The sequence below is a fragment of the Manacus candei genome, unplaced genomic scaffold, assembly GCF_025592945.1.
Source record: "Manacus candei isolate 608988 ecotype Guabito, Panama unplaced genomic scaffold, ASM2559294v1 h1tg000014l, whole genome shotgun sequence".
In the NCBI taxonomy this organism is placed as follows: domain Eukaryota; kingdom Metazoa; phylum Chordata; class Aves; order Passeriformes; family Pipridae; genus Manacus; species Manacus candei.
The window spans coordinates 36,884,362-36,901,012 of NW_026138062.1; the positions used below are offsets into that span (position 1 = coordinate 36,884,362).

Consider the following 16,651-nt stretch of genomic DNA (forward strand, 5'->3'; position numbering starts at 1 on the left):
ACTACATCCCCTTAATAAAAAGTCCCTCTCTGACTTTCTCATAGGCCCCTTTTAGGAACTGGAAGGTTGCTGTACAGTCTCCTTAGAGCCTTCTCCTCTACAGGCTGAACAGCCCCACAACTCTCTCAGCCTGTCTTCATAGGAGAGGTGCTCCAGCCCTCTAATCATCTTTGCTGTGTCCTCTGGACTCGCTCCAACGGGTCCATGTCCTCCTTATGCTGGCAGCCCCAGAGCTGGATGCAGCACTCCAGGTGGGGTCTCATGAGAGCGGAATAGAGGGAGAGAATTACCTCCCTCGACCTGCTTTGACCAGAATCACCTCCCACACTGCTTTTGATGCTGCCCAGAATGCACAGCTGTTTTTCTTTCTCAGGGCAACACTATATTTTTGAGTCCCGATGCTGACAATATCAAGAGACTCTTAAGTCATCATTTTGGAAATAGTGGCAACTGATCTTTTTTTTTTTTTTCCCAAAAGGTCTGTGCACAACAGCTTGACAGCTAATCCCAAGGTGAGGAGGGCCTGGGGTAAAGAAAAAAAATGCGCTGGCAATCTTTTTGGGTTCTTCATGCAGGAGACGCAGGCAGTAGCAGCGAGGTTTGCCTCCTCACGAAAAAAGACCCAACTTCTTTCGGTGAAGAATCTTTTGTCGTTTAGGTTGGGTTAGTTTCCACTTTTGCTCTCGGGTCATTTTAACACCCGACGGAGGACCGTACCTTCGGCCGCCGGGGCGAGGCGCCCTCTGACACCGGTGCCGCAGCCGTCCTGTGTCCCTGGACGCCGGGCCGGGCCGGGAGCGGGCGGCGGTGGGCGTGCGGGAAATAACTCCCGCTGCGCTGCCTCCGCCACAGCCCGGCGGGGCCGGCGGACAGCCCAGCGGGGAGGGGTTTCTCACGCTTTTATCCTCTGGGAGGAATAAACTGTTTTATTTCGCAGGAAATCCCGCGGGGGTGGGATGGATCATCTGCACAGTGACAAACGTTTTAGAATCCAGGGAGAGAAGGGCGAACACGCCGGCTGCTGCGCCCGGAGCCTCCCGGGTGAGGAGAGGGGCTGCCGGCGCGGCCCCTGTGAAGCCGGCGGCTGTGCCCGCGGCGGGAGGGGAGGGAAGGAGGCGGGGAGGGCCGGGCGCCCGGTGCCTGGTGCCTGCGGGGCAGCCCGTCGGAGGGGCAGCCCGTCGGAGGGGCAGCCCGTCGGAGGGGCAGCCCGTCGGAGGGGCAGCCCGTCGGAGGGGCAGCCCGTCGGAGGGGCAGCCCGTCGGAGGGGCAGCCCGTCGGAGGGGCAGCCGCGGCCGCGCTCCCGCCCGCCCGAGGGGCGCGTTGTCAGCCCGGGCAGCAGCAGGGAGGGAGGTGGGCACCGGCCCCGCCCCTGCACCCAGTCCTCCTCCTCCCCCCCCCCCCCTGCTTATTCCATAGCTCCAGCAAAGTTTGGGGGCGCCTCTTTCCCCCGGTTAAACGAGTTATGCGCTATCGCTGCCTGGACTCTTCCGAACGAGTTGAGCTTTTGCTGCTTAAAGCAGTGCTCCTCCCGCGAAGCGTAAGTAGATCGACCCTGGGCTGTGCCGCTCGGCTCCCGGCGCGGACCCGCCGCCCGGACAGGGGCTCGGCCAGCGCGGCCGCGGCTGCCGGCGCACTTGGATCCTGCGCTGAGGGCGGGAGGCGGGAGCTCCCTGGGGGCTCTGCCCGCTCGCCGGGCCCCCCAGCCGTGGGCTGGGCGCCAGGGGAGGGCAGGGCGGGGCCGAGCCTGCTCATCCTGTTGAGGGAGAACGAGAGGAGACCCTACTGCTGTGTATTCTTCCTTGAGGGACCCTGGTGCCAGTGTCCCTCCGTTCCTGCCCCACCGAGGCCAGCGGCGCTCGCAGATGGGGCGGGAACTGAGCCTGGTGAGGCAGGCAGAAGTGTCCAAACCTAACGAAATACCTAAGGAGATGCAGTGGAAAGCAAAACGCTAAATATATCCGAGATTGTTGTGGCAGTTGCCCGCTAAAGGGTGCCTGTGTAGGGTCATGTAATTTCTTCCTTAAGGGTTGCCACTCACATTTGAACATTAATGTGGATTCCAAGTCAGTTTTGTACTTGGAGTACAAGTTAAATCTTAACTATAAAGCAGAGCCAGAATTGCTTTCACCCTTGTAAGTGGTGCCACACAGAACGATGGAGTTCAGAAGTGTACTCCAAGATGGTTCTGGGGTTCCTTGAAGTGAGCTCTGAGTTATCTGGCCCATACAAACACTTTCTACTGATAGTGGGGAAAAGAGCTGGCTGGCCTCCCTGCATTGACCAGGCTTTTACCTCACTCTTCGTGTCACATCTTTGATCTCAGAATTATCCAAACATGCTGGTTACTCACTTTTTCACTTAGGACTTATGAGTGATGCAAAGTATTGAGATGAATAAATATTCTTTGGAAGGTATTTATAGCTTGATTAAGTAAGAGTTTACCAATGTTATAAGCAAAAAAAGTTGTTTAATTTGTGTCTGTTCTTTTTTTCCTGTAGGCAAAAAGAGTATTAGAAAAGTATTTGGGTTCATTGCTGACTCAATGAAGAAATCATATAAGCCTAAAATGTTATTTGGAATCCTTAGTGTGTTAGGCCTTTAAGACATAGATACATAGATATGAAGAATGACATAGATATGAAGAATGAATTGAACTGAGTAGCCAGAGATATTAGAGCTTCCCTTTAAGGGAAATTTAAAGGGAAATGAGAGAATTCTACTGGAACATTTTAGACTTAAACTAGAAAAAAAATTAAATTGTTTCCATAGTACAAAAGTGTACTTTAAGAAGTTTGAATGGGGTTTACAGCACCATCTCCCTTGCAGTTACTTGCCTGAAGTCCCCTCACGTGGATACTTGAATGTTGGAGTACCAGCTTCTCTGCGGTGAAAAAGGCTCTTGAGTCTCTGAATGCCAGAAAGGCTCATCTTTCCTTTGTATATCTGGGTGGGGGGCGGGACACTCCTTACTGTGCAGTTTTTAGATCTGTGTGGCTGATCGTATGTGGGCACCTGAGAGATCTGTCTCATTCGTGCTTCATTCACGCGGGATGTAGGACTGTTGCCCTCATGCTCAACGGCTATTCCACAGTCCCCTGCTAGCTCCACACCCTCCACACCTTTCAGCTTTATTGGTAAGTCACTGTCTTTTAATTCCGATGTAGAGCTCTAAGATGGCATTTGAGTATTCTAGGGGAGAAAAGGGGTTACTTTTTCGTTTCTGTTTTTCTCCTGCAACTAGAGAATCAGAGCAGGAGTTTGTTATACCAGGGAACAGAGGAGTTTAACAGGTGGGGTGTAGCTCTCCTCCCGGGCTCAGCCTTGCGCTCCTTGCTCTTTTCCTTTACTCAGGCCAAACTTTCACTCAGAGGTCAAGTGAAGTCAAGAAGAAGTCCAAAGAAGTTTTTGTCTGGGATTTAAGGAGGAGGCTCCATAGCAGTAAAGTAAGTTTAAGATAATAACAAGATCAAATAAGGAATTAATTTTTAACAAGTGTTTAAAATACAGTGAGAGTGGTAATAGATGTGTCTGAAAGTATGACACTGTGAGGATGAAAGAAGGTATTTTTCAAGTCCTTGTTTAAACAAGTTTATAAAATGAACTACGAAACCTCCATTGTGACTTATGAAACACTCACCATTGTATTTCATATAAAGGTACATGACCAAACACCATTAGGTTTCACTGGAAATTATAGTAGCTCGTTCTGTGCCTGCATATATGCCAGTTTGTCTGCAATGACATGGTCACACTGCAGACTTTCTGCAGGATGACTGCTTTTATCTGATTTAAATAGCAGAATTAAGAACCTGGTAGTAAAGGGAATGCCTGATTGTTTAGTGTAAAAACAAATTAAATATTGCAAGTTGTTTTAACAGCATTTTTTTCTCATACTGCTTCATAAGATTTAGATAATTTTAAAGATAAAAATCTAAATCCCATAATTTTAGACTGTCATGACAAATTAAAGGAAACGTGGACTGAATTTAAGAACTCATATTCAGACAAGGGCATCTGTCAGGTTTCTGAATAATTGTTAAGGGACATTTTTTAGGTATACCAATATAATAAATTATAAGTACATCAGGTTTCATAATCTGGTTATGTATGTAACACAGCCGTGCAGTTATTTATGTTTGTAATCTTTGCATATGTGTAGATAAATACATAAACATATCTATGTGTGAGAAAAATTATAAATAATTAAAATATCATATTTCACACACTTGATACGGAGTGGTGAACCCATCGGGTGACATCATCGGAAATAAAAATAACTGACAAGTTTACAGTTGACACATTATAAGTATTTGCCTCCTGTAGATGGATACATATATATGGCATCACAACTTCTAAAATTTATTCTCTCTCTTGCTTGTTCTCTTTGTCACATGCACACAAACACCCTACGCAAAGTGTATTTGTGCGTGTACTAAACTAGTAATTAATAACACAACATTGATTCTTAAATGCCATGCCAATTTTTATGAACAGTCTATTTTCCAGTATTTGTCTCAGAGGAATGATTTTCTAAGTGAACCAAACAATACAGGACTCACAGTTCTTATTAAATGATCCCAAGGTTCACGAAGTCCTTGCTTTTCATACAATTGAATTAGGTTGCTTTCTGAGACAGATTCTCTTGTCATTCTCTAGTGGACATCAAGAAATACAGATAAAGATGTTTCATTCCTTAATCTGCATTTTTTCCAAGCACAAAAAGAAAAAATGTCTCCTTCCACAATCCATATTTAAGATTAGGTCTTAACAGTTGCCTGGCTCTGGATTTCAGCAGCACTGAAAGCAACACTGTACAGCTGAAGTTTATGTAATACTACAAAAGCAAGCTTGGGATTGATCTCAAATAAAATATTGAGTTGTGGCTGTTTAAATTTAGATTTAGGTATTGTTGAACTTACTCAAATATTCTGTGAGCTCTGAGGGCCTCGTGGTTTCATTTGATGTCATTTAATCATTATCTGAATTAAGGCATCCCTTTAAATTTTTGGTGTGATTTTTGGATGAGTTATGTTGGCTTTAAGAATTGCTTACTCAAGAATGTATTGACGCTGAAGAAAGATAAGGGACCTGGATTTCTGTGAACCCTCCAGCCAGTGGAAATATGTAACTTTGTGTCTCACTTGGAAATTATGTCCTTCCCTTATGGAGGTACTATGAGCAATACACATTTGTGGCGAAGGCAACAGTTGCTGCAATTCATACCAAGATGAACACTGAGGTTTTTCATCTCAGTGCAGTTAAGATGCCATGAAGCTCACAGCTTAGACACTTTGTGTGCAGGATGAATTTGCACACTCTGGTGCACAAATATAAATCTTTTAACTAATATAAGCATTAGAATAGATTTTTTATGTGTATCCTTTGAGAAATGCCTTGTGTCATATCTTTGGTGTCCTGAATTATCTCGACCTGGGCATTGTTGACCTGTAGTAGAAAGAAAAAAAAAAATCTTGCATAGGATTACTGAATGGAGAATTATTAAGAATAAATTAGATGAATATATTATTTATAAATTTTAAGTTTTACAAATTGTTATTGTTCTTCTTCTACTAATCACTAGATAAATCTTCAGAAAAGCACAAAAAATTCTACTTTCATTGTAGTCATCACCACCTATGGATCTGAGTAAGAAATGCACTGCAGTGTGCCTATAAGGGGAAAAAATTGATACCTGTGTTTACCTTACAGTGCAGAGGTTATAATTTTTCATGAGAGCAGACCAACTTCATTTTTTCAAGCAACAGAAGGTAATATTGGTCTTTATAAAACACAGTGTGTGGGCTTTGTGCCATTGGACACAAGGGTAATTGCAGTCATGCTGAAAATGGGACATAAGTAATGAATTCAAGAAAATTTAATGGGCTAACATTTTGATGGCTAATAAACTTTCTACTACAGGTAGAAAAATATATTGCTAATATATCTGTATTAGCAATAAAAGAACAAAGCGTAACTTCGACTATTTATTATCTGAGCTGCCTGTTTTGTTTGATCTGGATAGAAAATAAAGAGTGGGGTAGAGAGTATTGATCTGAGAGGCACAGAGTAATGCAAAGAATAGCAGAGAAAGGAAATACTGAGCTTAAGTTTATGCTAAACTTTTTTAATCCACCAATATCACATTATTCATTTTGCTGTTCCTGCATTTTCCCACTCAAAATGAGAACATTTCCAAACATTGGTTTAGGTCTGTTCAAAATTGGAACTAACCTGGGTATGTCTTCAAATGGTTTTGAGTAAAAAACAAAAAAAATTAATTCATTATTTCCTTAAAAATTGATGCTTCTCGAGATTAAAATTCCTTAACCATCCAGAATATTGTAAACTGTATACAATTAGGAATGAGGATTAAATTTTAAAATCATGTAAGCATACTAAGATTATAAAAATATTATAACAAAATATATTCGGTTTTGGCTACTATTTTAGGAGAAAAAAATACATTCTTCAAAAAGAATTTGAATATATTAAAAAGAATTTGAGTATATTTAAAAAAATGTTTAAAAAAGTGTTTGAGGACCAGGGACATTAGTACACAAAATTGGTGTTTTATTGTTAGTATCATCATTTACTGGAAATGCTGCATATTATGATGGAAAAAGAATTCACTGATATTAAAGGGGTTGTGTTTTTGCAGAATATCAAAGATGTATTTTTTAGGGGGAGTTTTTGCTGAATTAACTTTGTGGGATAAAAAATAAATTAATATTCCATGATTTACAAAAATGAAAAATACTAATGGTTACGTTGTTGCTTTTTGTATGAAAGCATACTAGCCTGCAGTTACAGTTATTTCATTGCCTCGTAGTAAAATCAAGTTATAAAACAGTACCTCAAATAACTTTAATTCCTTTAATTGCCTTGACTAAAAGCCTGAAAGAAGTTCCGTACAGACTTTGGAAATGCTTCTTCTGAAAAACCAGTGACATAATTGCTGGAAATGACACTAAATATAATGATGAGAATAATGGTAAATTCCTAGCTGTAATGATGACTGCCTTTTTTTTCTTGGGAATTGTAAGACACCTGCATGTTTGGATAAGAAGTGTAAGTATAAAAATAGTAAGGTGTGATTCAGTTATAAAATATTCTGAGGGTTTTAAACAAGAGGATAATCACTTTTCTGATAGTGTTTTTTTGATATACAAATTGTTATATCTGTATTACAATTATGATAAAAGTATTTCTGAAGGTATTGAAGTTAGCTGAAAGTAAATTTTTTTATTTTGTTCTCAGTTGAAGGTTGACGTATAAAATATAGAAGTGAGTTTATTAGGAGAATGAAATATGCTTACATGTATTCCAATATTCTTACATATATTCCAATTAGGAACAGTCAAAGGATAACAGAAGTGATACCCACAGATAATAGCTTGTTTCTCAATTGGAGGAAGCTTGTGAGGAATCTGATATTAAAAAAAAAATCTTGTACTTTAAACCTTTCCAAATCAGGAATTGTGTCTCTGCCTAGAACTGGACATGGGAGGCCCACTATACATGAATTGGTGGAAATTGCTGAGAATATATGCTGTTGTTTTTCACTGAAGTAAGGTCATACGATGTAATTTTATTTTTTTCCAAGAAAATCTCTGTATATAGTCGCTGAAGTGACCTTGAGTTTGTTGGCTTGGGTTTTGTTTTGGTTTTCTTGTGTTTTTTTTTTAATGATGTTGCAGTAGGTATGGTTTAGTAACACTAACTGGCAGGACAGTAGGGAAAATGGCATAGAAACCTTTCACAATTCCTCTTAAAATTTCTCAATTTTCCCAATATTTCAATTTATTAAAATAATTCTGGGGTTTTTTTTATAAATAAACAATTCAAACATGAGTAGGCTTTGAGAACTTGCTTGTTGAGTTGTACACATTCCAAAATTAAACTGTAAATTCCGTAGGTTTTGAGTAATTATTTTTCTATGTTTGTACCGTTTGAAAATAGTAGAGACTTGGGACATTACTAATTTCCTGAATGCTGGAGTATATAAGTTCTGATAACAATAAAATTATTAGAATTAGGCAAACTTTGTATCACACTCTAATACAAGGGCAATTACATTAATAGTAGGATTACTGTAATTGAACTGGTTTCCATCTTTCTTTTCTAAATATAGGCAGGAGCAGTTGGAGCCATCTCAGATAGAGGAAACAGAGAAATAATATTTTTTAAAATATTTAAATCTTGTAGAAATTCTAACTGATGAATCCTTCTTCTCTGTTGTGCATGGGCACTTAAACCTGTATGGGCTCTGTGAAAGCACTAAACATCTCGCTTCTGTGCTCATCAAAGCCCATGGTTGCATGGTCACAGGGTTATCTAGTTCTTAATGCACATCTGCAATATTCTGCAAAAGCAAGTGCACTTGAGAAATATTATTTGTCAAGGATCAATCTGTTCTGCCCCAGCATTGTGTAATTATAAGATTTTTTAACATTGCTCTAATTGCTCTGATGTTCTTATTGTAGGTTAGAAATCTGAAACAATGGGTGACTGGAGCTTTCTGGGGAGACTATTAGAGAATGCACAGGAGCACTCCACGGTTATTGGCAAGGTTTGGCTGACAGTACTGTTTATCTTCAGGATACTGGTGCTGGGGGCTGCTGCTGAGGAGGTCTGGGGAGACGAGCAGTCAGACTTTACATGCAACACTCAGCAACCTGGTTGTGAAAATGTTTGCTATGACAAAGCCTTCCCCATTTCTCACATCCGCTTCTGGGTCCTGCAGATCATTTTTGTCTCCACTCCAACCCTCATTTACCTGGGCCATGTCCTGCACATTGTACGCATGGAGGAGAAGAGGAAAGAGAAAGAAGAGCTGAAAAAGAAGGGAAGCGGCAAAGATGGCAACTACGCAGTAGCAGCAGCAGCATCTGGCAGTGGTGGCGGAGGAGGCAACAATAACATCAAGGATCCTATTAGCAAAAGGGGGAAGGAGAAGCTCCCAATCCGTGATGAACGTGGTAGAATCCGTATGGGGGGTGCCTTGCTCCGTACCTATGTCTTCAACATCGTATTCAAGACACTGTTCGAGGTGGGCTTCATTGTGGGCCAGTACTTCCTGTATGGCTTTGAGCTAAAACCAGTCTACCAGTGCAGCCGCTCACCTTGTCCACACACTGTCGACTGCTTCATCTCAAGGCCCACTGAGAAGACCATCTTCATAATCTTCATGTTGGTGGTGGCCTCAGTCTCCCTGCTGCTGAACATGCTGGAGATATATCACTTGGGATGGAAGAAGCTTAAGCAGGGCATGACAAGCCAGTACATCCTTGAGATGCCCGTTGCAACAATGACACCAGTTATGGTCACAGGGGAGTCCAAACCTGTTTCCCTGCCACCACCAGCACCACCTGTGGTGGTAACAACTGCCGCACCACCCCCTGTTCTGCCTGACACCCGCGCTGTCACACCACTGCTGACCCCAGTCACCATGGCATCATACTATGCTACAGCTGCTCCGAGACCACGGCCCCCCTCCAACACAACCTCCATGGCAAGCTACCCTGTTGCTCCACCAGTTCCTGAGGAGAGACACCGTGCTGTGACTCCCACACCCATCTCTACTCCTGTCACCATCCCAACCCCCATTCCCACACCCACCCCAGCCGCCATCAGCTACTTCAACAGCAGCAGCCGTGCCCTGACATCCGAGCAGAACTGGGTCAACATGGCAGTGGAGCAGCAGGGGAAGGTTTCCTCCAGCTCAGCGGGCTCCTCTACCCCGAGCAGTGTCCGGCATCACCTTCCCGAGCAGGAAGAGCCACTGGAGCAGCTACTCCCACCCCCAGCCGTGCTGCCCATTGCTGCAGCCAACAGCGGCAGCAGCACCAGCCTGAGCGGGGCGAGCGGCAGCAAGTGGGATGTGGAGGGCGAGGAGGAGCTGTCAGGGGCACGGCCCGTGTCGGCCGCCTGCACCACTGTGGAGATGCACGAGCCACCACTGCTCGTAGACACGCGGCGCCTGAGCAGGGCCAGTAAGTCGAGCAGCTGCAGAGCCCGGTCAGATGACCTGGCCGTGTAGTGCGGTCGCCCCTGCTTGGAGGGGCAGGTGGTGGAAGGCAGAGTGGGCAGGGGAGCTGTCCGGGAAGGCCAGGCCTGGCGTGGGTGAGAAGGCCTGGGCTTCAAACTTAGAAGCTTGCTGTTTTTGCACTCTGTGAGTTGTAGTGGGGAAAAATATCAACATTTTCTAATAGGTCAGGGGTGACCAAAGCACAGCCCGTGGGCCAGGGGACCAGTCCCACTTTTCTTCATGTCCATGGCAGATCTCCCAAGGGCAGCCATAGAGGAGGCCTGCACAGATAGCAGGTAGTGATGGTAGCTGGCCATGTGCCTCAAGGGTGACTTTGATCTGGGGAAAATGTTAATATCCCTAGTGCCCATGTGCCTGGCTGTCATCTTCCTCTTGCCCTTGCCTTCACTTCCACTCTTTTTCACACAGGCTCTACATGAGCAGATGTGATGAATCACTTTCTTCCTCTTAAATCTTACGTAGCCCTATGGCAAACATCAGGGTGGCAAATTGTCTGTTGGCACCTGTCGTCTCTACAGACCAACTTGCCATATTAAAGGTGACTCAGTGTGTTCCATATAACATGACTTAAAGAAGCCTTTGTGCTCATTGCAAAACACCAATGTGGTCCTCGGCCAGGCAAAGTTTAGGTAACCCCTGTGATAGATTTTTGAGGTTCTTTCCATAATTTTTTTTTTCACTCTTGACCTGTTAGGAAGTGTTCAGTTTGACCTTCTATCCAGTGTTTGCCGACCATGATCACACCATGTTTAAAAGCCTGCAAATATGTTTGAGCATGTTTGATTATAATTTTAGATGACTTCTGAAATTGCTTAGAGGAGGACAGGAATTTAAATCACACCTCAGAAATTATTACACAGAACAATTTCTCTTCAGAAAGCAAGGATTATGATTTCAATACACTGTGGCCCCATACATTGCCTGTGGACAAACAATAGGATAAAGTACAGCTCTGCATTTTAGACTACTAGATATCAGCTTAAGTTTGTTGGAAAAATGCTTTTTAGAAATAAACTTGAGTGCATATTTTTAAGTATTTGAACATTTTGAGAATAATTTTGATCTCTAAGTTTAAAGTTACTTGACTGTGTATTTAATAATTTTAGTTTGATCTTTGATCTTACAAGAAAATGTAAGAGGAAAGAAACTTACTAATGGTATAATTCCCAAAGCAACATTATTTCATGTTGTGTCCTACCCTTTAACATCAATCTGTAATGTCAGTGAAAACAGATTTAGATAATACTGTATTGCAGAAAAGGTGGCTAAAATATCTGGGCAACATAGTGGCTGAAGAGTCTGTTCTGATCCCACTGAAGTCACTTGCAGAATTTCTATTGAATTTTACAAGGAGCAAGATTTGGGGATAGATCTTGCAGGCCTTATTCAAGCAAAACTAACATTCTCATACAGTTTTGGGAGCCAGAAGAAATGTAGATTTTGGGCTGTAGATAAAGACATTGAAGTCCTGCTTTTGAAAATTGTGTGTTTCCCTTAAAAATGGGTGAAGGAAAGTACTGGGTACTTGTTACTAAGGTGCAACTTTCCTTACAATGGGCTCTGTCCATTATTCCTTTGTTAACACGACATTAGTCAGAATTCTGAATGCCTGATAAGGCTCGGGAGGGTTTTGGTACAAAAGGAATGCAGAATTAGGCCCAACTTCCGTTCTAAGCAAAATCCAAAAGAACTGGAGCTTGGAGTCAGTCCTGTTGCTGCTATAAATTGAAAGTACTGTAACTGGAGAACACACTGGGATAGTCCTTTGCATCTTCAAAGTATTTGGCCTGGCAGTGCAGTCCTTACTCAGGCAAAGCAGGGTCACTCTGTAGCTAGTAGTTACAATTGCCTGTTATTTCTGCTGTTATATGTTTTCCTGAATGTGTTCATTTTATTCAACAGCTAAAATATATTCCTACTGCTCAAGATTAAACATTTTTACTGCTTTCTGAGTAGTCAAAAAAAGCTTCTCATGATCAGAAGCACTGTTCTGCAACCCTTGGTCATGTTGTCTCATGACTTCCTTGTCCTGCTTGTGGTGAATCAGATGAGAAGTCTTTCTGCTCCCATGATCTTGGGGGCAGACACTGCATTAAAAGTCAATGTGTAGTAGTACAATACAGGTATTTATTATTAGGTGTTCAGCTTCAGACATGTTCTCATGGATTTTCAGTGTTATAAGCCATAAAAACCCTTTCTGCAAGAAAACTAAAAGCTAAATTCTGCTTTCTGTTGTACCCATGCAACTATGCTTGAACTTAAACTGAAGTTGATGAAGTTGCCTAGATGTAAACAGAGGCAGAATATAAGACTCCAAATTTTTAGATTTACTAGCATCTATAGTAGCAGTTTTGTAAGTTTTGATAAATGCCAGCTATTTATATTGCTGAAAAATGCAATATGCATCTCTGTATTTTAGTTCATCAAAATTTGAAGGCTACATTTGCCTTTCTTCTATGCTTCTGAAGAATGAGGTCAAAGTCTTTCTGGAGTGTATTTATATAAACGAGACCACCTGGAATATGTGCTTTTTTATATCAGTGCCTGAGAGCAAAACTGACTTGTTGTTTGATGGGGCTCTGAATCTTGCAGTCCTTACTTTAATACAACCCTCACAGAGTGTGTCCTGCAGGATTGCATCCATATTGTATATAAAAAATAGTAACAGAGATAGATTTAACTTAGGATCAACTGATACCTAGTCTGACCTTTTCAAGTAAATGTGTGTGGTTAGACCTGCAGAGAGTTCAGGTGCTTTTGTGGAATATATGGTATTTTCAGTCCTATGGTATATAATATAGGTATTTTCAGTCAGAGTAACTACTGGAAAGCTCTAAAAGATCATTTTTCCTGTTAGGTGAAGCTCGGGGGGAGAAATGTAAGTCTATTGCAACCCCTAAGAGAAGTCTGAGAGAGCAGCCTCTGCATCCAAGCAGTACTGGTCTAAGAAAGCAAAGCTACAACTCACAGGTTGCGCTTTTAAGATCAGCTTAAGTTCCATCACATAACTATGCAGCGTCAAGCCTCTTCATTACCTACAGTTTCATTTGGAGTCCAGTAACTGTTTCTTCATTTAAGCCCAGGTAACTGTTTTGGCAGAACTCCTCCTTAGTGCTTACAACTGCTTTTAGTTGCTGCGTCACATCTGGGCTCAGATTTGTTGAAAGAAAAGTCTTATTGGTGTGGCCAATTTTGAGCGCTCTAATCTTTACTCATGAATGAACACTGCATTCAATGTCCTATGAGTCAAGTATAACTATGGAGAATTCCTCAGTTCTAGAAAGTATGTACAAATACTAACTTGCAGAATAGACTGTTGGTAAAAACTATCTGATAGTTTCCAAGTCATTTACTCTTTTACATCAATTAATTACAGAGTCTCATGGGAACTGGTAGAAAGTGATATTTTGATTTAGCCCGGTCATACGGCTGTTCAATCCACAATCCTGAAAGACCTTAGATGCACAGCTAAGATGAAACCTTTAGGTAAGTTATTGCAAAAGCAGAAGTCAGAACAGAATCACGCCTGATATTAAGCAAACTGAAAAAAAAACTCACTCATTTTTACTCTTTGAGTAGAAAAATTGTGGGGAAACTTATTCTCTCTCTTACTTGAAGTTAAAAAATATACTGAGGTGAAGTATGGAAAAGAAAACTGAAAGAAAATACTCTTTGAACAAGTTACCAAGTGTAGTATATTTGTCATTCATCAAGGCACTCAGAGCTAATAAATGTCTAACATTTTGCAGCTCTTGAGATTATTTTCTGATATGAATACATAAGTGTAGGATCAGTGAAATAATTAAAGCAAGCTTTAAAAACCAGATCAGTACTTAGGTCCTTTTTTGGTTAGTCATGGGACCACCTCCTCAGCTGCTACAAACTGAGTTCACATGGGTGACAGCAGTCTGCAGAAGCAGAGCATTGAGCCCCCAGGTCTTTTTGTTTAATACAGACACTAACACCATGGATTTGAACAGGCTGGGTTTTTTTCTTTAATTCCAGATGTTTTACTTTGATTTTTCTTGTGAAAAGTGTGCTCTTGTAATTTTGATTTTCTGAAGTTTACATTCAGTTTTTGATTTCAGATTGCACATTTGGATGAAATAAACTGCTTTCTAAGTTTACATTTGTATAATAAGTAAAAGAATGACTCTGCCAATGTGTTAAACTTAAGAGAGAAATGTCTTACTATAACACAGGAACTCTTTAGACATAAAGTTTAACCTGATCACTGATCTATAGTATCTGCTTTCTCTATATATTTGAAATATGGGAGTTGGATATATGGAAAACTATGGAAAAAGATACTTTTCATCATGAACTCAATTATTACCAAATAAACTAAGGTTCATTATTGTTCATATGCCTTCCTGTGTGTTTAGAGGTTCAGTGACAAAAACTAGCTGTGACATAGGTCCTTTAAGAGCTAAATTTACAGCCTGGCTTAAAATTCCAAACAAAATACTTGAGGATAAACACTGCACTGTTACACTGTAGAAGATTTTACAAAAAATAAATGTTTTGCTTTCTATGCAAAAATATGGTTCTGAGCCTGCAAATACAATTTCACGCAAGTTATTTTAACTTCTGCAAATAAGACCATTAAAGGTAATGAGACTATTTGCATAAGCAAAAAATACTGATGTGAAAAAGAAATTGTAGATTTGCATTTTAAGTTTACTGTAGATACCAATGTAGTTCTAGAAGTTTCAGTTCTTGAAGAGTTATGTGAGCATATTTTAAGGTGGAGAATATACTGCTAAGCCCATTGCCACTGTTTCTCACAGTTAATGGGTTGTAAAGCATAAGAAGGCTTACTCAGAACTTTCTTGTCGCTTTCCAGATGTTTGCCTTTTACATGACAGTAAACATAACAAGTTTTCTGGGCTGTCAGGAACTTGTAGAACAATAAAACCAGCAAACAGTTAAAAGTGCTGTCTTCAACAAAGTGCCTTGTATATTAAATTCTGTAAGAAGCAAGTTGATGTAAACGTTAATTTACCTCATATGTTTATAAAATTGTGACTAAATAAACTTTTTGTACCACAGCATTGTCTCTTTTAGATTAAATTTTCTTGGTTGTGTAGATGGTCTTTTAAAATACTAACACAATGGAAGTTAGTTCCCTCCATTTATTCACTTACACTGCTGCTTTCCTTCTTTATATGAAGTGCTCACTGAATTGCATCTGTTGCAAAACTGGATGCTGAAACCTGTCTCCATACAGAACTCCCAGTGGCTTCAGAGGAAGTTCACCATCCAGAAGAACTGTGTGATCAAGACCCACTTGAGCAAAGGGTGAAATGCTGCCTTCTGCCTTCTGCCAAATACAGGTTTCACCCTTGGCTCTTACTTTGACACAGGAATCCCCGTTCATCTCGTGGTGCGGTGTTGATAGTGACTCCCATCTTTTCCCCAGTGCTGACTCACTAACTTTAATCTATCCATCTAGCTGATATGTCATGAGACTGTTAATTGAAAATGCATGAAGGATTTTAGTGAAAGGAAAATGTGTCCTTACTGGGGATAATGTGGGGTATCCACTGCATTTGAAATTTGCTGATTTGCCCTTTGTAGGAAAGTTCACAGTTAAGCACACAAAAGTGTAACCCAATTTTGTACTGAAATTGTACCATGTACTAAAGGCAAGTTAGTCTAAACATTATATAGTCCTGTGAAAAGGCCAGGTCCAGGTTTCTGAGAAGTTTTACTTTTGAAAAGCAGCAATGTTGGCAAGACTAAGTAACTCTTCCAGAAGTGTTAAGTATGAAGGCTTTGTAAAACTTTATTTTATATGCAGCACTTTTATGGACCTGGCAGTTCAGGATAGTTTCTGCCTGGTGGTACTAAGTGCTTCTCTCTCATGTGAGTACTGTCAAGCATATTTTTGGTGCCTGCTGTGCTCAGGCAATGCTCTTTCTGCTTTACATGATGTATCCATATGGTAAACCAGATTGTTCATCAACTCTCCTGATTGGCAGGGGTAAAGCAAGTAATAAGCTAGGGAAGAAAGTGCATGAAGTGATATGGTAATACCAGCTGTATTGCTGAAGAAAACTCACTTACCTTTGACCAAGAGCACTTTTTGTTACAAGTGTGTCTTGCGTGCTTTGTGTTTAGATGCATGTTCCACAGTTTTGTCACTTGAAGAACAGTCAGAGTACTCCCAAGGGAGCTGAGAGCATCAGCTGGTGCAGACACAGCTCAGTCCTGCACTCTCCCTCCCTTGGGACACAGCCACGCTGCCGTCACCTTGCATCCACTGTCTCTAAAGAATTTCTGGCTGGAGTATGAGGTAGGAATGTTGCCACTCTTGGTCTCTGAAGGTCTGTGTGATGGTGTGGGTAGCTTTTGCTGCCACATTGAGCAATGTGGCTTCATGTGAGCTTGTGGAGGAAGGCTGAAAGGTATGCCCCCCTCATCCATAGCTGTGTCATGGCACCCTGAAATTTCTGATTGTAATGAGAATAGGTGTACTGGGGGGAACCCTAACCTACTCCAGTAAGTCTCTGAACAGTTGTGCTGAATGCCAAATGAGGAGCATTCCATGCACTCTTGTACTGCTGCTGCTGTCCCTGGGGATTTGGCACAGGAATAATC

General features: G+C 41.5%; 1 protein-coding gene across 8 annotated transcripts; it reads left to right on the forward strand.

Moving 5' to 3' along the window:
* The first annotated feature begins 936 nt into the window (after positions 1–936).
* On the forward strand, positions 937–15,089 carry GJA3 (gap junction protein alpha 3). Of its 8 annotated transcripts, none has more exons than XM_051779120.1 (4): positions 940–1,041; positions 3,057–3,443; positions 8,484–9,992; positions 12,906–15,089. In XM_051779120.1, exons 3-4 carry the CDS (start codon positions 8,501–8,503, stop codon positions 13,040–13,042), a joined length of 1,629 nt encoding a protein of 542 aa, XP_051635080.1. In that variant the 5' UTR covers positions 940–1,041; positions 3,057–3,443; positions 8,484–8,500; the 3' UTR covers positions 13,043–15,089. The 8 variants fall into 8 exon arrangements, 6 of the variants coding, with proteins under 6 accessions (XP_051635083.1, XP_051635080.1, XP_051635082.1 ...); XM_051779122.1 differs by having other exon boundaries at positions 3,057–3,134; XR_007903054.1 differs by lacking the exon at positions 940–1,041 and having other exon boundaries at positions 1,752–3,443; positions 12,906–13,534; positions 14,895–15,089.
* The last annotated feature ends 1,562 nt before the right edge of the window (positions 15,090–16,651 follow it).

Excerpts from the sequence above, each read along its gene's own strand:
- GJA3 (XM_051779123.1), top strand. The coding sequence starts at position 8,501 with ATGGGTGACTGGAGCTTTCTGGGGAGACTATTAGAGAATGCACAGGAG. Across the intron at positions 9,993-12,905 it reads GCGGCGCCTGAGCAGGGCCA|GTGAAGCTCGGGGGGAGAAA; the intron begins GTAAGTCGAGCA and ends TTTTCCTGTTAG.